This window comes from Macaca fascicularis, chromosome 1 (genome assembly GCF_037993035.2).
Source record: "Macaca fascicularis isolate 582-1 chromosome 1, T2T-MFA8v1.1".
Classification (NCBI taxonomy): domain Eukaryota; kingdom Metazoa; phylum Chordata; class Mammalia; order Primates; family Cercopithecidae; genus Macaca; species Macaca fascicularis.
The window spans coordinates 81,943,865-81,968,563 of record NC_088375.1 but is presented as its reverse complement, the minus strand read 5'-3'; the positions used below and the strand labels follow the sequence as shown (position 1 = coordinate 81,968,563).

The window sequence follows — 24,699 nt, the reverse complement described above, 5'->3', positions numbered from 1 at the left end:
CCTTAAAAGTTGCCTCCACCAAGCCCAACTTTTTTTTTTTTGAGATGGAGTCTCGCTCTGTCACCCAGGCTGGAGTACAATGGCATGATCTTGGCTCACGGCAACCTCCGCTTCCTGGGTTCAAGCAATTCTCCTGCCTCAACCTCCGGAGGAGCTGGGATTAGAGGTACCTGCCACCACGCCCGGCTAATTGTTGTATTTTTAGTAGAGATGAGGTTTCACCATGTTGGCCAGGCTGGTCTCGAACTCCTGACCTCATGAGCTGCCCACCTTGGCCTCCCAAAGTGCTAGGATTACAGGTGTGAGCCACCGTGCCCGGCCTAGCCCAGCTTTTTCTTTATCTCAGTTCTACATACTACCGTTAGCATTAGTGATTTGGGCACTGACTGCTTCTAGTGGATGTGTGGGATGGTCTTGCTTATATTAAGTTCAGAGTCTCATTATTCTCAGGTTTCTAGGATGTAGTATAGTGTAGTAGGAAGTTTATAAACTTCAGAGCTTATGGGTCAAATCCCACTTATGGCACTTACTTGCATACACTGTGGACACATTGCTTAGCACGAGTTCAACTTCCCCATGTAGAGTAAGACCTACTTTATAAGGTAGCTGTGAGGACCACTGTAACATCTGTAAAACACACAGTACAGTGTTCCAAAAGACAGTAGCTATTAATATGGTATGTTAGCAATAGAGCTCCATATTCTTTTGTGGATGAAATACAAAGAAAACAAGTAGCACTGGTAACAACACATTTATTTACGTACCCTGTTGTGTGACCGGGAGGTGTTTTTCACTTTCCAATAATTGATTCAGTTATAACAATTAGAATTCCAGAAGGTAAACTAGTAATTTATTGTTGCTCATAAGCATAGGTAAACAGACATGGTACCACAATAAAGGAATCTTAAACACTTCTAACCTTTTGGAATAGGTTTGAATATGGACCAATATACTTTGCCAATGGACCTAACAGATTGCCAATGTATTTCTAAAATGTCATAGTTCTCTTCAGACACAACAGAAGAAATCTGGATCTAATTTTTAAACCTCAGAAATTTAACCAAGATGATTAGGAAGATGCGAAAGGCCGGCAGTACTTAAGCCTGTCATATTTATCACCAATATAACTGTATTGCTATTAAAAGTAAAATCATGGTAGGGAGCAGCCAACTAATTGCTAGTCTCAGTTCATAGATTTAGTATTTTTTGAAAATAATTCACCTCAGATGGCAGGCTATACAAATTTAAAGTAGTCGTAACTTAACCTTTTGTGTACTAGTTAAAGCAATTCAGATAGATCCCAAGTCAAAGAACTGAATGGTGTTATCAAATTGGGTTTCATATCAGAAATCAGCCATTTCCAAACAACTGCATCATATAGGACGTTTTCTTTCAGACTGCCTTTTATTCCTGGCTTCAAATCTTACTCACAGTATATGTTTTTAGAGAGTTTGGTAAGTGTAACAAATGGGTACTCATTGGTAGAGCAGGATATAAGAATGTGCTGATCACCAAGTATGAGATTTACATTACATTAAATTAAAATTATATAATGTTGGAAATAGACAATATAGGGAGTTCCCAGATCCTAGAAATTATTATGGCTAAGGAAACAGAGAACTCAAGAAAGGAATCTACCTCCAAGAAACTAATTCAGTATAATAAAATAGAATTAAGTGCCCTGTCTTAGGAAAAATTTATTAAGAATAAGGAACAACTGGGACATCATACATCGTTTCTTTGGAGATTAAAGTGCAGGCTATGAAATGGCATATAAAATAATGCATAAAATAGTGCAATCTTAAGGTGCCATTTTTTTATTACACATAGCCTAGTTTTATGTCCATTTTCTCTCAAAAAATCCAGCTGTAGTGACACCTTTTAGCTTATTAATTTAGGCATTACTTACACTGTTTTACCCACCTTTGGGGCTACATAGAATATTTTAACATTTTTAACACGTAGAATAATTGCGCATACATCTTGAAACTACTAAATAGAGATTAAGGCAAGCCCCTGTAAAGTTCAGTACTCCAAAAAACGTGTTTTACAAAAAAATTGCTTCCCAAATCAGTGGCTTTTGACTGGATGATACCCCAATAGTCTTTAAAACTAAGTATAATGACTCTCAATACATTTGCATTTGCTCCATTATTTTCAGGCTCTGTACAGGAGTTTGAAAAACAACAGGTTCTATAACCTCAGAATCTGTAAAAACCAGGTAAGCCAAGTGCATGTGGGAGATAAGCAGAGGATCCAGCTGGGGTGGGGATAAGGCCAGCCCTTTTCATTTCTTAGGCACGCCTTTTCACATTGTTATCCATGTGTGTAGCGCTGTACCATAATACATCCCTATGTGGAAATGACCCCTTAACATGGAGATGTCTCCTCTGAAAAACAGCCAAGGAAGATGATGGGAATACTTCAAGAAATGTTGCACTAAGACAACGCAATATTAACAACACACAGCATTTAAATACCTGACTTAAAATGCAGGGCAGAATGGTTCTCTCAGGAGGTTAATTTACAGTTTTTCTGTAACATATGTCAGTTTCACCTGATCAAAATAATCTGCAGTTTGTTGAACCTTAAATACCATTATGCTATCCGTAAGTAAGCATAACGGCTAATAACTGTCCCAATAACTGGTGAAGGCAACATCCTAACATGTTTTAGCTAAATAGCCTAAGATTTAAGATTTGAACAACCGAACGAACTGTAGTGCTTTATTCTCCTACTGCATGGAACATTCATGCATTAACAAGTACAATGAATTAGCTTTATGAATAGGTAAGTGTATGCAATAGAAATTTGGATTTTGTAATAGAAAATTTACCTTCTAACAGTGTGACTACTTATTATGAAAGCCATATACACATGTTAACTAATGGAAGACTACACAGATGTTTAGGCTATCTAGATGTAGTTTAAAAAGAAATTCAGGAAACTTAATAGTTCATGAACGACCATTAAAGAAATAGTCTGGGGCTGTATCCCTTTGATGCATACGGATCACACTCTGTAAATCTGTAAACACATACTCTGATACGTAAAAAAAAAGTCTTCCTGTGACCAGAAAAGCAGACTAGTAGAGGCCCTGGGTATTCCACCAGGCCTCCTCTAAAGATACGATAATATGGCTAAATACTCTGATTATAAAAATGAGAAGTGCTGAGAAAATAAGTTCCAGACGGGGACTTTTATGGATGATCTTGGCTGACAAATGTTTTTTGGAAATTGTTTTATTTTAAAATTACCTTCCCAACAAACCATGAAACACTTGGATGTTACTTTATGGTTTTTCATTGAAAACATACTACATTGTAAATGGAATTTCAAAGTCAGACATAGAATTGATGAAGATCTAAGGACAATATTATGTAAGGACAATATTAAAAATGGATAGAAAAAGCTTCGTCTGGTGAGGTTAATTTAAAGGACGCACAGCCATGTCACGGTGGACGGATAAAAGGCGATAGCCTTGTGCTCTTATTCGACTAAGGCGTCTACCAAACCTTAGGGTTACACAGGCGCCAACCCCCGCCTGGAAAGGGACAGTTTTCTATATTACACCCAAATTTACTTTAAATAACTGAAGCCCAAGGCAACAGCTGTTTAAAAGAACTTAACAGTCAAACAGCTACATAATTTAGTAAATTAAAATACAACTAAGACAGTGATAATTGAATGTCTCAAAAATATACAACTGGGGAAAATAACCACTGTGCACAATTTGGAGGTTGTTAAAGTGACCACTTAGGAGGTTGAACAGTGCAAGACATGCTTTTCCAGTTACAAGCTCAAAACAGGAGTGCAAACAAAATTAAAGCTTTTGTTTAAAGTTGTAGGATAAGGAAAGCTTGAAACTAATATTAAAAAGCTTCCCTCAAGGTCATCCCCCAGAAATGAAATAATCAAAACGCTTTTTCATGGTACAATTTTCCTCAATGAACTTTGCTGCAATGGCAAAACTGCATCCCGCAAGTCGAGTCCCCTACTCACTCACCACATCTGATCAACTGAGCACATGGTGGTGAGCAAAGAGGAGTACTAACTCCCAGAGGTCCAATATTGATAGAAAGAGCCTTGGAATTTGGGGTTCTGCCTTAGCCAGTGTACCTGAACCCTACAGAGAACAGATAAAGCAATAGGCTTTAATAGTCTCTTGTTTCTATAAAACTGGAGGACAAATGGATGAAAAACTCCCCCTCTAGAGGCAAGCTGTTGCGGTGGAAGATGTTAAGCGCTTAAACTAAGACGCCGCTCTAAAAAGTGGAGAAGTATAGAGGTTCAAGATCAATACCAGTGCAAGAGCTTTTTAAGTGAGTTGATTAGGCAATGCATGCATCCATCCATGCAAATGTAGGACATGGCCCCCAAAGAGAATTGAAAACATGTATAACAGCTGGGTAAGTTTCTTGCCAGTAGTTTATAAAAATATATAGTCAATACTGTAGAGCCTCCTTCTACAGTCAATACTATGGAAGTCCATTTTAGTTACCCATTACTTCAATACCAAAAAGCATTAACTACTTTTCAGACATTCCAGACAAAGGTCACTTATAACAAAAAGATGACTTAAAAAAAAAAAAAAAAAGAACCAAGATAGTGTCCATTTAAAAAGTAGGTCTTTTCTTTCAAGTGAACAGGACATTTTCTGTATTAAACTTAACTTCTGTTTAGTCTGTCAAGACTGGGTTTAAGATCCTTATGTATGTGCATATATGCAGAAACAAATTAACTTACTTTCAACATTATCTGCACAGAAAAAAGTTAACTCCTCAAAACATGATAGAACAGGTCTGGTTAGTACAAATCTATTGCAAAGTAAAAAGATTCTGTGCATCAGTTCAATCAGGAGAAGCGGGAAAAGAATGTCCCAACCATAAGAGTTCAAGTTGTGTTCTGAAAGCCTAGAAGCTTAAGGGACACCGTGTTGCTCACAGTATCCTGATATGCATAACTGCTTAAGCTACTAAGCTGCGTCTTCCTCTGGAACTAGAACCACATTCCAATTTACTTTCTATTCCGAAGACGTTTAGATTTCCTAAGAGAGTCTATGGCTTCTGTGGCCTTTTTTCGTTTCCGAGGAGACTCCTCATTCTGCCCAGACCCTGAGGAATTTCCTACAGCACTTTCCATTACTTCTCGTAGTTTGCGTTCTAGCTCTGCCAACCGTGCATTTTGTTCACCTATGATCTGGGTCTGCTCTAGCAGTTTCTGGTCCTGGTCTTGAAGCTGTTTTTGCTGTTCTTGCACTTTGGTGCGAAGCTCAGAAATTTCACGCCTGAGAACAGTCACGCCAGCACCATTTGTTTTAACCTGCTGCTGGAGTTTGGTAACCTCTTGTCTTGAAGGGTTTTGCTTGGAGAAGAGCTGCATTGTTGTTAGGGCTGCAGATGGTCCTGGAACTGTGGAGGAATAATTTAAAAGGGTCAGTCACTTAAAATGTTTCTCTACCAGTCTTACACTTATTTAAAAATGGAATACCCTTATTATGTCACTTCTGAGAATTTCTTCTTCTTTGCAATCCAGTTGGTCAATTGGGTTAATCATCATAATTTAACATATTATTTTAACTATAAATGAGTTTAAATTCTGATTCTCCTGCTCACGTGGCAGTATATAGACTGCCAGGAAATGAAGAAAGGCATTTAATAGCATAAACTTGAGTTTAAAATATTGTAAAATATTTTCAGAACCTAGTGACAAAATACAAGCAGTAAAATTAGAAAATAATAATTTTTTTTTATTTTTTTGAGATGGAGTCTCGCTCTGTCGCCCAGGCTGGAGTGCAGTGGCACGATCTCGGCTCACTGCAAGCTCCTCCTCCCAGGTACACGCCCTTCTCCTGCCTCAGCCTCCGGAGTAGCTGGGACTACAGGCGCCCGCCACCACACCCGGCTAATTTCTTTTTGTATTTTTTGTAGAGATGGGGTTTCACCGTGTTAGCCAGGATGGTTTGGATCTCCTGACCTCGTGATCCAATTGCCTCAGCCTCCCAAAGTGCTGGGATTACAGATGCATTGAAGCACTGTGCCCGGCCAGAAAATAATTATTTTCTATCTAATTCACATAACAAACACACTTTCAAGTTAGAAGTACAGACCTACAGGTTGCACGTTTCTAATCCAGAAATCTGAAATCCAAAATCTGAAACTTCTTGAGCACCAACATGATGCTCAAGGAAATGGCTCATTGGAGCATTTTGGATTGTGGGTATGTGGATAAGAGACTGTGCAGCCAGTACATGTAATGCAAATATTCCAAACTCTGAAAAAAAGCTGAAATCTGAAACACTTCTGGTCCTAAGAAATTTGGATAAGGGATACTCAACCTGTATCGTGTTCTTAAGTTCACTCTGAACTTAAGTTATTTGCAAAGGCTTCAACTTTAGCCAAATGATAGGACTCCATTAAAGAGTGGGTTACATCATACATTATGATCACAAAGAATTCCTGGCATGGTGTAGGAGGGCCTTGGACCTACTCTTTCAGGAATAATTAGAATGTAACACAAGCACAAAAATAACTATTTTAAACAAAGAACCTACTTTCTTTTAACCTTATCTACTGAAGGTTTTCTAAAAGGACCAGATGGGTCCATTCATACCCTAAACACATCATGTTAATCTTCTCCTTGCGCATTTAAATAACTGTATTTCCTTTATAGATGCATTCTTCTTTCCCTCTCTGCTTATCCATATCCAACTTCTACTTATTCACCAAGGCTTAAATCAATCCTTACCTCCTGTGATGTTTCCATCAGACCAGCCAGCACTGATCTACCTTAAAATTGTTTCTCTGCTCTCATTTGACATTTAATTGGACATTGCATTACTTGTTTTGCCTATGATAATTTAACTTCAAGTCTGAGTATATCTTACCTTTTGAAATAGTAAGATCCTTGAGAGCAGACACCACGTATTACACTTCCTTTTAGTCTCCACAGGACACAGTACAGTGCTGTGCGCATAATAGGTACTCAATAAATAACAGATATATTAATGCTGAGATGTGTAGGCTTTATTACTCAATTACAGAGAGCCACTTGGTTGCCTCACTGAATACTACAGGGAGCTAACTAATCTGAACAAAATAAAAAGTTCTACTAAATTCTTTCCTAATTAAAGTACTTGCCAGAGTTGGGGATATTAAATAATTAAGTCTTTCAGTAGATAAAGGCACAAATCTCTAGGAGCCAATATACTTTTGCAAAAACAGTTATTTAGCACAGATGAAGTGATACTGTTCAAAATAGCCTTATGAACCCTGTCCTTCAAAGTAGCAGCCGGGCGTGGTGGCTCATGCCTGTAATCCCAGCACTTTGGGAGGCCAAGGCGGGCGGATCACGAGGTCAGGAGTTCCAGACCAACAACCTAAACAACATGGTGAAACCCCGTTTCTACTAAAAAATACAAAAATTAGCCGGGCGTGGTGGTGTGCACCTGTAATCCCAGCTACTCAGGAGGCTGAGGCAGGAGAATTGCTTGAACCTGGGAGGTGGAGGTTGCAGTGAGCAGAGATCACGCCATTGCACTCCAGCCTGGGTGACAGAGTGAGACTCCATCTCAAAATAAATAAATAAATAAATAAATAAATGAATAAAAAAAAATAAAGTAGCAGCCAGACACTTTGGGGGCTGAAATAATTCACCAAATATTTCCCTGAAGAGTTTTTTTTTTTTTTTTTTTGAGACGGAGTCTCGCTCTGTCACCCAGGCTGGAGTGCAGTGGCCGGATCTCAGCTCACTGCAAGCTCCGCCTCCCGGGTTCACGCCATTCTCCTGCCTCAGCCTCCCGAGTAGCTGGGACTACAGGCGCCTGCCACCTCGCCCGGCTAAGTTTTTGTATTTTTAGTAGAGACGGGGTTTCACTGTGTTAGCCAGGATGGTCTCGATCTCCTGACCTCGTGATCCGCCCGTCTCGGCCTCCCAAAGTGCTGGGATTACAGGCTTGAGCCACCTCACCCGGCCTACCCTGAAGAGTTTTTGGCATTTTATCTGGTATATTTGTTTTTTTAAAAAATGAATATTAATTCATCAGAAACATAAAAAAAAGTCCTCAAATTACAATGGTTCAAGTTAATGATTTTTTTTTTTTTTGAGACAGAGTCTCACTCTGTTGCCCAGGCTGGAGTGCAATGCCATGATCTTGGCTCACTACAACCTCCGCCTCTTGGGTTCAAGCGATTCGCATGCCTCAGCCTCCCTAGTAGCTGGGACTACAGGCGTGCGCCACCACACCTGGCTAATTTTTTGGTATTTTTTTAGTAGAGACAGGGTTTTACCATGTTGGCCAGGTTGGTCTCGAACTCCTGACCTCAGGTGATCTGCCTGCCTTGGCCTCCCAAAGTGCTGGGATTACAGGTGTGAGCCACCGTGCCCAGCCAACCTAATGATTTTTTGACTTTACGATGGTATGGAAGTGATAGACATTCAGGAGAAACTGTACCTCAGGTATCCACAGAACCATTCTGCTTTTCACTTTCAGTATAATAGAAAATGAATTCAGTAAATTACACAAGGATGCTTTATCATAAAATATGCTTTGCTAGATAATTTTGCCCAACTGTAAGCTAATGTAAGTGTTCTGAGCATGTTTAAGGTAGGTTAGGCTAAGCTATGATGTTTGGTAGGCTCGTGTATTAAGTGCATTTTTTGACTTACAATATTTTCTACTTATGACGGGTTTATCAGGATGTAATCCCATTGTAAATTAAGGAGTATCTGTACGTAACTTTTCACTTGTAATTCTATTACTTTTTTTTTTTTTTTTTTTGGAGACGGGGTCTCACACCTCAGCTTCCTGAGTAGCTGGGGCCACAGGCATGCGCCACTAACACCCGGCTATTTTTAAAATTATTTGTAGAGATGGGGGTTTCCCTATGTTTCCCGGGCTGGTCTTGAACTCCTGGGCTGAAGCAATCTTTCCGCCTCAGTCTCCCAAAGTGCTGGGACCACAGGCGTGGGCCACTGCGCCTGGTCCAGCAATCCTGTTTCTTTTTTTTTTTGAGACAGAGTCTCGCTCTGTCGCCCAGGCTGGAGTGCAGTGGCTGCATCTCAGCTCACTGCAAGCTCCGCCTCCCGGGTCTACGCCATTCTCCTGCCTCAGCCTCCCGAGTAGCTGGGACTACAGGCGCCCGCCACCTCACCCGGCTAGTTTCTTGTATTTTTTTTTTTTTAGTAGAGACGGGGTTTCACCGTGTTAGCCGGGATGGTCTCTATCTCCTGACCTCGTGATCCGCCCGTCTCGGCCTCCCAAAGTGCTGGGATTACAGGCTTGAGCCACCGCGCCCGGCCTCTTTTTTTTTTTTTTGAGATAAGAGTTCTGCTATTGTTGCCCAGGCTGGAGTGCAATGGCGTGAATCTGGCTCACTACAACCTCTGCCTCCCCGGTTCAAGTGATTCTTCTGCCTCAGCTTCCAGAGTAGCTGGGATTACAGGTGTGCGCCTCCATGCCCAGCAAATTTTTGTATTTTTAGTAGATACATGGTGGTCTCGAACTACTGACCTCAGTCAGGTGATCCACCCACCTTGGCCTCTCAAAGTGCTGGGATTACAAGTGTGTCCCACCGTGCCTGGCCGGGCCCAGCTATTCTATCTCTAACATGTTTATTGTAAGTCAATATGGATATGTGCAAAGATTTAGTCACAAGACTGCTCAGATTGTTCTTGAGTAAGCACTGAAAAGCTAGAAACAAGAAATGTGCCTAACTAGTGGATCAGTTGTATAAGTTATGGTTGATAATCCAATCTCATTAAAAATGATGCTGCCAATAAACAACGACTAACACAGAAAAGTTCAAGACACTTGATTAAGTGGAAAAAAACCAGAAATAAGTTACAAAATTATGTACAAACATGATTATAAAGTAGAGGTACCTGGAGGAGAGCCCATGAGTCTTCCAGAAACATCTGATCCTGGTAATTTCCTCTTTAAAATTGGAACAATCTTTTCATCAAAGTACTCCATTGCCATAGAGGATATATCCCTTAATTCTTGAAGTACTTCATGAGCTCGCTGAGGGGCTCTGGTAGAATTGACATATCTCAACACGCGATAAATCTCATCAATCACCTTAAAATAATGAATTCTCATTAGCATTTTAGATTTTTCTTTTTTAATAAAGAAAACAGCTAAACAGGCAGAGAAGTAACTGCTTGTTCTGCAATTCCAGTAAAGACCTGTAGGGTGATTTAAGTGATGTACTGGCCACTGAAGAATATTGCTATTTACAACACATGGCTTTTGGGCTTGTTACAGTACATTTTTTTTTAGATGGAGTTTCGCTCGTTGCCCAAGCTGGAGTGCAGTGGTGCAATCTCAGCTCATTGCAACCTCTGCCTCTGGGGTTCAAGCAATTCTCTGCCTCAGTCTCCTGAGTAGCTGGAATAACAGGTGCCTGCCATCACGTGTGGCTAATTTTTTGTATTTTTAGTAGAGACGGGTTTCATGTTGTCCAGGTTGGTCTCAAACTCCTGACCTCAGAATCCACCCGCCTTGGCCTCCCAAAGTGCAGGGATTAGAGGCGTGACCCACTGCACCCGGCCTGTTACAATACTTTATACTTGCTTTTATTAAACACCGTTTATGTATCAGGTACTGTGTTGGGGCTGAGGAATCAGGATGCATCAAATAAAGCTCCTAACCCTGAAGGAAATCACAGTGTAACTGGGGAGATATGTGTGTACATAAGTGATACAAACAGATATACAAATTTCTATAGACACTAGAGGACTAAACTAAGAAATTAAATCCTGTATGGGAGCTAGGGTAGGGTTGGAGATTGCCCAAACCTCTATTTTATTAATCCTCCAAACTTGAATCTGTTCCCCTAAGCTGCAGGGACTCAGTGTGATTTCTCCGCTCTTTTTAATACTGCCCCCATGTGCTCTATCCCTTTAAGTTTTGTTTCTCTGAGGCTTGTTATGGATTGGAATGCAGTCTTGTCACTTCTGTCATCACCAAAAGGTAGCAGAAGATCCTTTTTTGTTTTAATGATAATTGTAATGGAGAGAATACCTAACTCTCTTGCTGAAATGGTTAAGTGAACCTTCCTCAGGCATTTATGTGTGTAGCTTTCATCCCCGTGAATTTATAGGTTATCCTTAATTCTTCCCGTGGCTTCAGTATAGACCTAAAGATAAAATTCCTTTTTTTCTTTCTTTTTTTTTAAGATGAAGTCTCACTGTGTTGTCCAGGCTAGAGTGCAATGGCACGATCCTGGCTCACTGTCACCTCCAATTACAGGGTTCAAGTGATTTTCCTGTCTCAGCCTTCCAAGTAGCTAGGATTACAGGCATGCGCCACCACACCTGGCTAATTTTATATTTTTAGTAGAGATGGGGTTTCACCATGTTGGCCAGGCTGGTCTCAAACTCCTGACTTCAGGTGATCCACCCTCCTTGGCCTCCCAAAGTGCTGGGATTACAGGTGTGAGCCACCATGCCCGACCTAAAATTCCTATTTCTAAAGACCCCAATCTGGATGACATCTATGGGCCCTTACCTCACAAGAACTGAGGGTTAATCAACCAAACCATTCTGTCACCAAAATCTCAAACAACCTGGCATCCCACATATTCCTCCCACTGCATTTATCTGGCTTGTTCCCAACTCAGATCAATCTTATAATCCACCTTCCCTTCTCCTTTATTTAGGCTGCTGAGCACAGCTAGAGAAACAATCTTGCAGAATAGTATCAGGACAAATTCATAGCCCTTCACATTTTCTAGATTCTCAGCATAATATGATGATCGTTGTTAGTGGAGCATGATGTTTGCTTAATAAATGTCAGCAAAATCTAACCTTAGGATGTGTCCTTATCATAAGCCTGAGAAGACATCACAGAAGAGGTCAGGTTTGTGGGTCTGGAGAACTGAACAGGAAATGGCTTGGGCTGAGGTGGTGTCCATAGGCAGATGCAATGGGAGGTGAGATGTGCTGATTTTGAATTACATGGGACATGTAGGTGATATTTGCTAGCAGGTGGCTTGAGATACAGGTTGGGAGTTCAGAATTTTGGATGATGGCTGATTGCCAAGGGAGAAAATACATTTATTTCTGGCAATATTATATTATGAACTCACTTTAGAAGATAACACTTTTCCCCAATAAAAACTTACTGAACTACTATGTTAAGAACTATTACAGGCCGGGCGCGGTGGCTCAAGCCTGTAATCCCAGCACTTTGGGAGGCCGAGACGGGCGGATCACGAGGTCAGGAGATAGAGACCATCCCGGCTAACACGGTGAAACCCCGTCTCTACTAAAAAAAAAAAAATACAAGAAACTAGCCGGGCGAGGTGGCGGGCGCCTGTAGTCCCAGCTACTCCGGAGGCCGAGGCAGGAGAATGGCATAAACCCGGGAGGCGGAGCTTGCAGTGAGCTGAGATCCGGCCACTGCACTCCAGCCCGGGTGACAGAGCGAGACTCCGTCTCAAAAAAAAAAGAAAAAAAAAAATATCACATACATATATATATAAAAAAAGAAATGAAAAACAGAGTACTTTCCCTTGGACTTACAATTTAATTACGTAAGCCTATCATAACTTGTAAGATAAACATTATTCAAGTATTAATTGAGTTCTTACTACGTACTTGTCACTTTTCAAAGTACTGGAGTAAAAAACAGTAAATAAAGATGACAAGATTATCATTTCATTAAGCTAAGTACACAAGAAAATAATTTAAAGGAGTGCCACATGGAAAAAAGAGGGTAATGTGATAGTTTCTACCAGGAAAGGCAGGAATAACATGAGACAGGTGGTTGGGAAAGGATTCTTTGCCATTTGTAAGGTAAGACTGAATGATGAGGAAGAACTGATCGATTGAAGATATGGGGAGAAAAGTGATTCAGGTAGAAATAGTAATGGCAGTGGCCCCAAGGTCAGTGTCAGCTTGGCTTGTTCAAGGAGTTCAAGGACTAGAAATAGACAAATTTTATACATACATGTATATATCCAAAGAGTAAATATTTGTGGAAGCTAGCTGATCAAGCTTTAAAAGTTATGTAATATATACATAATTAAGAGAGAGTTAATAAAATTAAAAATACAAGCCAAAGCAGAAAACCAGCATTTAAAGGGTCCTTCATACTGACCGATATTTATATACACTGCTAGGATATTAACTGACCCATAGTAGTTTTGTGTTTATCAAAGTTTTACATATGGGTTATATATAGGAAAAGCAGCACAGTACTCCATAATTTTTTGAGACAGAGTTTCGCTCTTGTTGCCCAGGCTGGAAATGACCCGTTATTGGCTCACTGTAACCTCCGCCTCCTGGGTTCAAGTGATTCTCCTGCCTCAGCCTCCCAAGTAGCTGGGATTACAGGTGCCCGCTACTGCACCCAGCTAATTTTTGTATTTTTAGTAGAGACGGGGTTTCACCATGTTGGCTAGGCTGGTCTCAAACTCCTGACCTCAGGTGATCTGCCTGCTTTGGCCTCCCAAAGGGCTGGGATTACAGGCGTAAGCCACTGCGCCTGGCCTTCCATAATTTTTAAATGTCCCCAAAGGCTAATATGTTGCATCTATAGATACAAACTGGACACCAGCCCTTTGAACTAAATCAAGTCCCCCACCGTTTTGCCCCAGGGCTTTTGTCCATTCAGATCCCGTTCCTGGAAAGCTGTCCCTGTGTATCTCCCTCACTTCAAATTCCTCAGTTATACACGAGGTCACAGTAACACTGTACTTTCTCAGAGGTCTTTTCTGAACCCTCCTCCAGTTTCAATCATGTTAACATCTTCATTCAACCCTTTATTCCCCTTCAGAATACACATTACAATTTGTAAGTACATCTTTTTGTTAATTTGTTTTCCCTAAAATGTCGTAACTCTACGACAGAAGCGATCATACCATGTTTCACTGTCAGATCCCCAGAGCCTAGCAGTGTCTGGCACATGGCAGATACTCAATAAACAAGGGATAAAGGTAGTTAAGCATATTAATTGTTTAATATTAATTGATACAACTAAACGAAACTGTTTAAGGGCAAATGACAGGATTAAATTCAACACAAGAATTTGTTTTTTGGCCAGGCATGGTGGCTCATACCTACGGAGCCAGCACTTTGGGAGGCCGAGGTGGGAAGACTGACTGGGGACAGGAGTTTGAGACCAGCCTGGGCAACACTGCGAGTTGTCTCTACAAAAAATTAAAAAATTAGGTGTGCACAGTGGCACATGCCTATAGTCCCATGAGCTGTGATTACCCCAGGTGATGGGGCTAGACTATCTCAAAAAAAAAAAAAAAAAAAAAAAAAAAATTACATGGTTTTTCAGAAGTCAGATGATTATGTTTTGAACACAAAGGTCATAGTAAACAAGATTTCTATTGAGAGGGACTTGTAAAAATACATAATACTTAAAATGGTACTTATATGTTTAATAAAATATGCACGGCCTTATTAATACACCTCTAGATATTTTACGTATATAAATACTGGTAGACAAAAGAATATAGTGTACTTGAGCCAGAATAGGACTGTTGTAATGGTATAGGCATGAATAAGACACAGATCCTATCCAGTGAAAGATGACTCTATGAAAGACCCATAAACAGCAAAGCAAAACTCAGACTGTAGTAAGTTCAATGTATAAGCAAAGTGTTGTGTGAAAACAGAGTAGAGATTAAGATCTGCTTGAGAGAACTGGGTAGGTCTAATGAAGGACATGGTAATGAGGAATAAGTAAAATTTCAACAGGTAAAGGAAGTCAGAGCAGGAGGAAGGTACACCTGGCTAAACAAAGCGTGGAGTGGAGCATAGGGATGATGTGGATGGCTAGGTGATAGGATAGCAATTCAACAATTTTTTTTTTTTTTGACTCGCTCTGTCACCCAGGCTGGAGTGCAGTGGCGTGATCTTGGCTCACTGCAAGCTCTGCCTCCCAGGTTCACGCCACTCTCCTGCTTCAGCCTCCTGAGTAGCTGGGACTACAGGCGCCCACCACCATGCCCAGCTAATTTTTTGTATTTTTTTTTAATAGAGACGGGGTTTCACCGTGTTAGCCAGGATAGTCTGGATCTCCTGACCTCGTGATCTGCCAGCCTTGGCCTCCCAAAGTGCTGGGATTACAGGTGTGAGCCACTGCACCCAGCAGTAAGTAATTCAACACTTATACAGTAGTCATGCAGTACTATCGTGTACCAAGCACTTATTCTAAGATGTTTCTTAAAAACATATATTATACAATTAGTCCTTTTCCATGATCCTTATTCTTCAGAATAACTTTCATATCAAAATATCCTTCAGGGATTGCTAACTGATAGTAAATTATTAGGTTGGTTCCAAAGTAACTGTGGTTTTGCCATTAAATGTAATGTGAAAATATGTCTATAATTTGTGAAATATTATCTTTATTGTAGTCTTCTAAATATAGTATAAAAGCAAGTTAACTCTTTCCATTTGCCCCAGTCTTCCATTAAAAAAGAACATTTAACAATCTTACTGTGTAGAGATTATTTTAGTGAAATGGGATAATCTGTGTTTTCAATAAAATTTAAAATAGTTTCTTTATCCAAAAGCTTTAAGCAGAGGATAAGGTGAAGGAAAAAAATAAGGGAAGGAAGGTATGTGTGAGGACCATACTGCTTCTACCATTCAGAGTTTTAAGTGGCTGCCATGGCTTTAGAGCTATATATTAAGAAAGCATGGTATTTAACAAATTTTCAAAACAGTTCATTTTCTGAGTAGATTTAATCTTTTTTTTTTTTGCAAATTACATTAACAAGAATGTAATGGTATGAGTCTTGAGGTCTAGTGGAAAGACCACAGGCCTTAGGAAGGTCACTTAAAACTCTTAATGGTTGTTTCTACACCTTTCAAATGATATACTACATGTTGAACCTTACCCAGGCTGTAGGAAATAAAATAGTCAGTCCCTCCACATCCTCGGGCGTTTGCGTCCAGGACCCATATTGCCAAAATGTGTGTGTGCTCAAGTCCATTATATAAAATGGCATAGTATATGCATATAACCTAGATCACTTCTAGATTACCTACACTACCCAATACCATGTCAAAGCTTTGTAAATAGTTGTTACATTGTATTATTTTAAAATTCATATTTTAAAAATAGCTGTGGTTTTAAAAATTGTTTTTCTTTTTTTTTTTTTTTGAGACAGAGTCTCGCTGTCACCCAGGCTGGAGTGTAGTGGCGTGATCTCGGCTCACTGCAACTTCTGCCTCCTGGGTTCAGGCAATTCTTCTGCCTCAGTCTCCTGAGTAGGCTGGGACTACAGATGCTCGCCACCATGCCCAGGTAATTTTTGTAATTTTAGTAGAGACGGGATTTCACCATATTGGTCAGGCTGGTCTTGAACTCTTGACCCCGTGATCCGCCTGTCTCAGCCTCCCAAAGTGCTGGGATTACATGCGTGAGCCACTGCGCCTGGCAATTGTTTTTCTTCTCTAAATATTTTCTCTTCTTTGAGATGGAGTCTTACTAATTATTTTCTATCCATGGTTGGTTGAATCCATGAATGTGGAACCCACGAATACACAGCTTGACTGAAAGTTGTAAAAAATATTTTTGGCCAGGCACGGTGGCTCATGCCTGTAATCCCAGCACTTTGGGAGGCCAAGAAGGGTGGATCATGAGGTCATGAGTTCGAGACCAGCCTGGCCAATGTGGTGAAACCATCTCTACTAAAAATACAAAAATTAGCTGTGCATGGTGGCATGTGCCTGTAGTTCCAGCTACTCGGGAGGCTGAGGCAGAAGAAGGGCCTGAACCCAGGAGGCAGAGGTTGCAGTGAGCCCAGATCATGCCACTGCACTTCAGCCTAGGCAACATAGCAAGACTCAGTTTCCAAAAAAAAAAAAAAAAAATTTTTTTTAGTTTTATAAAAGTACAGTACAGGCTGTGGCTGGTGGTTCATGCCTGTAATCTCAGCACTTTGAGAGGCCAAGGGAGGCAGGAGTTCAAGAGCAACATAGCTAGAAACAGTCTCTACAAAAATTAAAAAGTACACCATCACATTTCTAACACACAGTAGAAGTACCATGCTTATGTCTAAAGTGGTACAATAACAAGTTATATACTATGAATATCATTTAGGCCTTTAGACTAATGTGGGTGAGAAGTAATCTTTTCTAATCTACTGTTTAGCAAACAAAGCTCCTGCTAAAATACTGAACCTCATAAATTCTCGTTTTCTTCTAATTTTCCATTTTTGTCTTTTTGTTGTACTCGAGATTTCCTTAATTTTCCCTTCTACCCCTTTTATTTTTTTAAAAAATTTCCTCCATATTTTAAAATCTTCAGTAAATCTAAAATTTTCTGAATATTCTTTTTAATTTTCTTTTTTGGTGATAGTCTCACTCTATTGCCCAGGCTGGAGTGTGATGGCCCGATCTCGGCTCACTGCAACCTCCACTTCCCAGGTTCAAGTGATCCTCCTGCCTCAGCCTCCTGAGTAGCTGGGACTACAGGCGTGTGCCGCCACGCCTGGATAATTGTTTTTTTTTTTTTGAGACGGAGATTCGCTATTGTTGCCCAAGCTGGAGTGCAATGGCACGATCTCAGCTCACCGCAACCTCTGCCTCCTGGGTACAAGCAATTCTCCTGCCTCAGCCTCCTGAGTAGCTGGGATTACAGGCTTGTACCACCATACCTGGCCAATTTTGTATTTTTAGTAGAGATGGGGTTTCTCCATGTTGGTCAGGCTGGTCTCAAACTCCCGACCTCAGGTGATCCACCTGCCTTGGCCTCCCAAAGTGCTGGGATTACAGGTGTGAGCCACTGCACCCGGCCCACGCCCAGTGAGCCGCCACACCTGGCCTGAATATTCTTTATATGGCATGTTTGTTTGAATATGGTTATGTGCTGCATCATGAAGTTACGGTCAATGACAAACCATATATGAGGGTCATCCTGTAAGATTACAATGGAGTTGAAAAATTCCCATTGCCTAGTATTTACTACATTATACATAAGTCCTCATTTTAATGTTGATAGGTTCTTGAAAACTCCGACTTTAAGTTAGACATGTAATGAAACCAATTGCATCATAGGGTAATTAATATAAACAAGTGTTAAGTTCCTAAGGCACATTTCTGGTCACAAAAACCACCAAACCTCTAAATAAAGACCAAAAACACTTCTATTTAATTGATTAATTAATTAATTAATTATTTTTGAGATGTAGTCTTGCTCTGTTGCCCAGGCTGGAGAGCAGTGGCGTGATCTCAGCTCACTGAAACCTCTGCCTCCCCAGTTCAAGAGATTCTCCTGCCCCAGCCTCCCAGTAGCTGGGACTACAGGTGCCTGCCATCACACCCGGCTAATTTTAGTATTTATTTATTTATTTTTTTAGTAGAGATGGGGTTTCACCATATTGGCCAGGCTGGTCTTGAATGCCTAACCTCAAGTGATCCACCCAACTCAGCCTCCAAAAGTGCTGGGATTATAGGTGTGAGCCACCACGCCCGGCCCCTAAAACACTTCTAATATCAAACACTGAAATAAATGTGAACTATACATACATTTAAGAAAGATTAATAAAAACAAGATAATGCATCCAATTTTTGGTCAATCAGTGAGCTATGGCAATCATATGGTGGTGGGTTACATCAGGGAATACATGTTTGTAAAGCAAAAATTTTAAGGAGCACCTCCTACCAACATGCAGTTCAGAAACAATAACAAATATGGAAAGCTTTTTGTTTTTTTTTTTTTGAGATGGAATCTTGCTTTGTCATCAGGCTGGAGTGCAGTGGCGTGATCTCAGCTCACTGCAACCCCTACCTCCCAGGTTCAAGCGAGTCTCCTGCCTCTGTCTCCCAAGCAGCTGGGACTACAGGCGTGAACTCCCAGGCCAATTTTTGTATTTTTTAGTAGAGATGGGGTTTCACCATGTTGGCCAGGATGGTCCCGATCTCTTGACCTTGTGATCCGCCCACCTTGGCCTCCCAAAGTGCTGAAATTACAGGTGTGAGTTGCTGCGCCCAGTCTTTTTTGTTTTTTTGAGACAGGGTCTTTGCCCTGTTGCCCAGGCTGCAGTGTAGTGGCATGACCACGGCTCACTGCAGCCCTGACCTCCTGGACTCAAACGATCCTCTCACCTCAGCCTCCTGTGTAGCTGGGACCATAGGTGTGCGCCACCATGCCTGGCTAATTTTTTTTTCTGTAGAGACGAGGTCTCCCTATGTTGCTCAGGCTGGTCTTGAACTCCTGGTCTCAAGCGATCCTCCTATCTTGGCCTCCCAAAGTGCTGGGATTACAAGCATGAATCACCACACCTGGTCCATTCATTCATTCATTCCTTTTTTTTTTGAGACATAGTTTCATTGCCCCAGGCTGGAGTACAGCAGCACAACCTCAGCTCACTGCAACCTCCATTTCCAGGTTCAAGTGGTTCTTGTGCATCAACCTCCCAAGTAGCTGGGATTACAGGTGTACGCCACCACGCCCGGCTAAATTTTGTATTTCTAGTAGAGATGGGGTTTCACTGTCTCTACTGGCCAGGCTGGTCTCAAACTCCTTACCTCAAGTGATCCACCTGCCTCAGCCTCCGGAAATGCTGGGATTACAGTGCAGTGTGAGCCACCATGCCTGGCTATTCATTCATTTTTCAATCTGCTTATTCTAATTCAGGGTTGCAGGTGGCTGGAGCCCATCCTGGCAGCTCAGGGCACCAGGTGGTTATGCACCCTGGCCAGGATGCCATCTCACTGCAGACCGCCCTCACACCCACACTCAGACTGGGGCCACTAAGACATGCCAATGAACCTAACAGGCACGGCTCTTGAGATGTCGGAGGAAATCAGAGTGCCCAGAGAAAACTCATGCAGATATATGGAGAATGTACAAATTCAACAGACAGTGGCCCTGGCCAGGAACTGATTTTTTTTTCTTTTTCTTTTTTTTTTGAGACAGAGTCTCTGTTGCCCAGGCTGGAGTGCAGTGGCGCGATGTTGGCTCATTGCAACCTCCGTCTCCCGGGTTCCGCACGACCGCACCCGGTTAATATATGTATTTTTTAGCTGGGACTATAGGCCTGCACCACTGCACACTTGCTTGGTTGCTTATTTATTTAAGACAGAGTCTCATTCTGTTATTTACTTATTTATTTATTTCAGAGTCTCTGTCCCCCAGGCTGGAATTCAGTGGCACAATTATTTATTTATGATAGAGTCTCTTTCTGTCCCCCAGGCTGGAATTCAGTGGCACAATCTTGGCTCACTGCAACCTCCGCCTCCTAGGTTGAAGCAATTCTCGTGCCTCAGCCTCCCGAGTGGCTGGGATTATGAGCGCGCACCACCATGCCCGGCTACTTTTTGTATTTCTAGTAGAGACAGGGTTTCACCATGTTGCCCAGGCTGATTCAAACTCTTCAGCACAGGCAATCCACCTGCCTTGGCCTCCCGAAGTGCTAGGATTACAGGCGCGAGCCACTGTGCCTGGCAATTTTTTTTTTTTTTTTGAGACGGAGTCTCACTCTGTCACCCAGGCTGGAGTGCAGTGGCCAGATCTCAGCTCACTGCAAGCTCCGCCTCCCAGGTTCACGCCATTCTCCTGCCTTAGCCTCCCGAGTAGCTGGGACTACAGGCGCCCGCCACCTCGCCCGGCTAGTTTTTTGTATTTTTTTGTAGAGACGGGGTTTCACTGTGTTAGCCAGAATGGTCTCGATCTCCTGACCTCGTGATCCACCCGTCTCAGCCTCCCAAAGTGCTGGGATTACAGGCTTGAGCCACCGCGCCCGGCTAATTTTTTATTTTTAGTAGAGACAGGGTTTCACCAAGTTGGCCAGGCTGGTCTCAAACTCCTACCTCAAGTGATCCACCTGCCTCAGCCTCCCAAAGTGCTGGGATCACAGGCGTGAGCCACCGAGCCCAGCCTGATTTTTTTTCCCTCATCAATATTATAACGAAACGACATTTAAGCTAAGTGTTATTACAAAGAAGTCAAAAACTTAAAACTTAAAGAACTCCTAAGCTCAAGTGATCCTCCCACCTTGGCCTAGGTGTTGGGATTGATTACAGGCATGAGCCACCATGCCTGCCCCCCATTTTTTTTTTTTTTTTTTTTTGAGGCAGAGTCTTCTCTGTCACCCAAGCTGGAGTGCAGTGGCACAATCTCAGCTCAATGCAACTTCCGCCTCCTGGATTCAAGTGATTCTCCCACCTCAGCCTCCTGAGTAGCTGGGACTACAGGTGCACACCACCATGCCTGGCTAATTTTTGCATTTTTAGCAGTGACTGGGTTTTGCCATGTTGGCCAGGTTGGTCTCAAACTCCTGACCTCAGGTTATCCGCCTGCCTCAGTCTCCCAAAGTGCTGGGATTACAGGCCTGAACCACAATGCCAGGCCCCAAAAATTAAAAAAGTAAATAAATAAATGTAATATGTCTGTAGTCCCAGGTACTTGGGAGGTTGAGGTGGGAGGATCATCTTGAGTCTGGGAGGTAATGACTACAGTGAACTGTGGTCATGCCACTGCACTCTAGCCTAGGTGATACAGCAAGACCCAGTATCAAAAAAGAAAAAAAAAAATTAATGTAGCCTCAGTATGCAGTGTTTACAAAGTGTACGGTAATGTCCTAGGCTTTCACATTCACTCACCACTCACACATTGACTTACCCAGAGAAACTGAGTTCCATCATAAGTGCCCTATACAGGTATACCATTTTTTTTTTACTCTACTTTTACTGTACCTTTTCTATGTTTAGATATACAAATATGATTGTGTTACAATTGCCTACAATATTCAGTACAGTAATATGCTATACAGGTTTGCAGTTCAGAAGCAATAGGCTATACCATATAGCCTATGTGTATAAAAACCATCTAGGTTTGTGTAAATACACTCCATGATGTTCACATGACAAAGTGACCTAACAATGCATTTCTTGGGATGGATCCTCTTTGCTAAATGATGCATGACTGTATCTTTTTTTCCTGCTATGTCTCACCCAGGCTGGAGTGCAATGGATTGATCTCGGCTCACTGCAGCCTCTGCCTCCCAGGTGAAGCAATTCTCCTATCTCAGCCTCCTCTGAGTAGGTGGGACTACAGGCATTTGTCACGACACATGGCTAATTTTGCATTTTTAGTAGAGAAAGGGTTTCACCATGTTGGCCAGGCTGGCGTATCTTTTCTTATTTTTCAGAATAATTTTTTTTTTTTTGAGACAGAGTCTCACTCTGTTGCCCAGGCTGGAGTACAGTGGCATGATCTCGGCTCACTGCAACCTCCACCTCCCAGGTTCAAGTGATTCTCCTGCCTCAGCCTTCTGAGTAGCTGGAATTATAGGCACATGCCACCATGCCTGGCTAGTTTTTTGTATTTTTAGTAGAGATGGGGTTTCACCAAGTTGGCCAGGCTGGTCTACAACTCTTGACCTCAGGTGATCCGCCCACCTCAGCCTCCCAAAATGCTGGGATTACAGGAGTGAGCAATCCTGCCTGGCCTGTTATATTCTCTTTAATATGAAAACAGACTTTTTTTTTTCTTTAAAGGCTCATGGCTGTATATATTTATTTTGGGACAAGCATAGTAAAAGGAGAAATGTTCCCAACTACTCTTGATTTTTAAGAGTGTCTCCACATTGGCCGAGTGCGGTGGCTCACGCCTGTAATCCCAGCACTTTGGGAGGCCGAGACGGGCGGATCACAAGGTCAGGAGATCAAGACCATCCTGGCTAACACGGTGAAACCTCGTCTCTACTAAAAAAATACAAAATAACTAGCCGGGCGTGGTGGTGGGCATCTGTAGTCCCAACTACTGAGGAGGCTGAGGGAGGAGAATGGCGTGAACCCGGGAGGCGGAGCTTGCAGTGAGCAGAGATCGCGCCACTGCACTCCAGCCTGGGCGACAGCGAGACCAGTCTCAAAAAAAAAAAAAAAAAAAAGTATCTCCACGTTAAAATCAACTTCAAAAGAAACAAAAACAACATTCTGTAAGCATTAAACTTAAATGGAAGCATATCCCTCAAAATAATTGACCTATGTTCTTAAAAAATGTGAATATCAAGTGACACAAAGAGAGCTTAGGGAATTGTTCCAGATATAAGAAGATTAGAGTCCATGCATGGTTCTGGATTACATTCTGTATTAACAAAAAAAATTGATAGGAAGAGTATTATTGGAATATGTGATGAAACTTGAGTATGAACTGTCAACTACATAACAGTATTACATCAGTGTTACAATTTTCTGATTTTGCTCTCTGTACTATGGTTAAGTAAGAGTATCCTAGCTTTTAGGAAATACATGAAATATTTAGGAACTAAGGAGCACAGTGTCTCCAACTTATTTTCAAGTGGTTCAGGAAAAAAAAGTATTTACATTTTATTTTCTTGAGACAGGATCTTGCTCTGCCACCCAGGACTGGAGTGCAGTGGAATGATCATAGTTCATTGCAGCCTTGACTGCCCAGGCTCAAGCAATCGTCCCACCTCAGCCACCCAAGTAGCTCGGACTACAGGTGCATGCCACCACACCCAGCTAACTAATTTTTTTTTGTAGAGACAGGGGTCTTACTTTGCAGCCCAGGTTGGTCTTGAACTCCTTGTGGCTTCAAGCCATCTGCTCGTCTCAGCCTCCCAAAGTATTAGAATTACAGGCATGAGTCACCATGCCTGGCCAAAAAGTATGTATGTATGCATGTACGTATGTATTTGAGACGAAGTCTCATTCTGTCACCAGGCTGGAGTAGTGGCGCAATCTCAGTTCACTGCAACCTCCGCCTCCGGGGTTCAAGTGATTCTCCTGCCTCAGCCTCCCAAGTGGCTGGGACTACAGGTGCGTGCCACCATGTCCAGCTAATTTTACTTTATTTTTTTTTGAGATGGAGTCTTGCTCTGTCACCCAGGCTGGAGTGCAGTGGCGCAATCTCGGCTCACTGCAAGCTCTGCCTCCCAGGTTCACACCATTCTCCTGCCTCATCCTCCCAAGTAGCTGGGACTACAGGCGCCTGCTACTACGCCCGGCTAATATTTTGTATTTTTAGTAGAGACGGGGTTTCACCGTGTTAACCAGGATGGTCTCCATCTCCTGACCTCGTGATCCACCTGCCTCGGCCTCCCAAAGTGCTGGGATTACAGGCGTGAGCCATCGCACCTGGCCCATGCCCAGCTAATTTTTGTATTTTTAGTAGAGACGGGGTTTCACAATGTTGGCCAGGCTGGTCTCGATCTCTTGATCTTGTGATCTACTCGCCTCGGCCTCCCAAAGTGCTGGGATCACAGGCGGCAGCCACGGTGCCTGGCCAAAATGTATTTATAAAGAGAAAATAAAAGCAAACAGGATGAAAGGTAAATAACTGCTGGATATGCAAATAAGCTATATGGGAGTTCCTTGTACCAGTCTTGTAATTTTTGTGTAAACTTGAAATTACAAGAAAACAAAAATTTACACACGAAAAAAGGAATTAAAACCACCAGTTTTCTTTCCCAGAACAATAAATACAAGCCAATAATGCCCAATATATAGATTTTTATGTCTGTTCAGGGAAATATAGCTTCATGGCCTTACATAGTCAATTATACTCTAAAACCCCTAATTCTTGGGGACCACTGTGTTTCAATAAGAACAAAAGGTTTACCAGGGCTACTAGGGACAGTTAAGAGCAGAGACTGGGAAGGGTGCAGTGGCTCACACCTGTACTCCCAGCACTTTGGGAGGCTGAGGCAGGCGGGTCATGAGGTCAGGAGATCGAGGACATCCTGGCTAACAAGGTGAAACCCT

General features: G+C 42.0%; 1 protein-coding gene across 3 annotated transcripts in view; it reads right to left on the bottom strand.

Moving 5' to 3' along the window:
* Positions 1 to 736: 736 nt before the first annotated feature.
* Positions 737 to 24,699, bottom strand: part of FBXO28 (F-box protein 28) — a 44,467-nt gene continuing 20,504 nt past the window's right edge. For 2 of the 3 annotated variants that reach the window (XR_012433514.1, XM_005540944.5), the window contains 2 exons: positions 9,883 to 10,078; positions 737 to 5,411 (listed from right to left, as the gene is read on the bottom strand). Coding sequence is in view for 2 of the 3 variants with exons in the window: in XM_005540944.5 (XP_005541001.1) it covers positions 5,017 to 5,411; positions 9,883 to 10,078 (591 nt within the window). In the remaining variant the exon portion in view is untranslated. The remainder of the gene's footprint in view (positions 5,412 to 9,882; positions 10,079 to 24,699) is intronic. The other variant, XM_045397709.3, reaches the window with a different exon arrangement.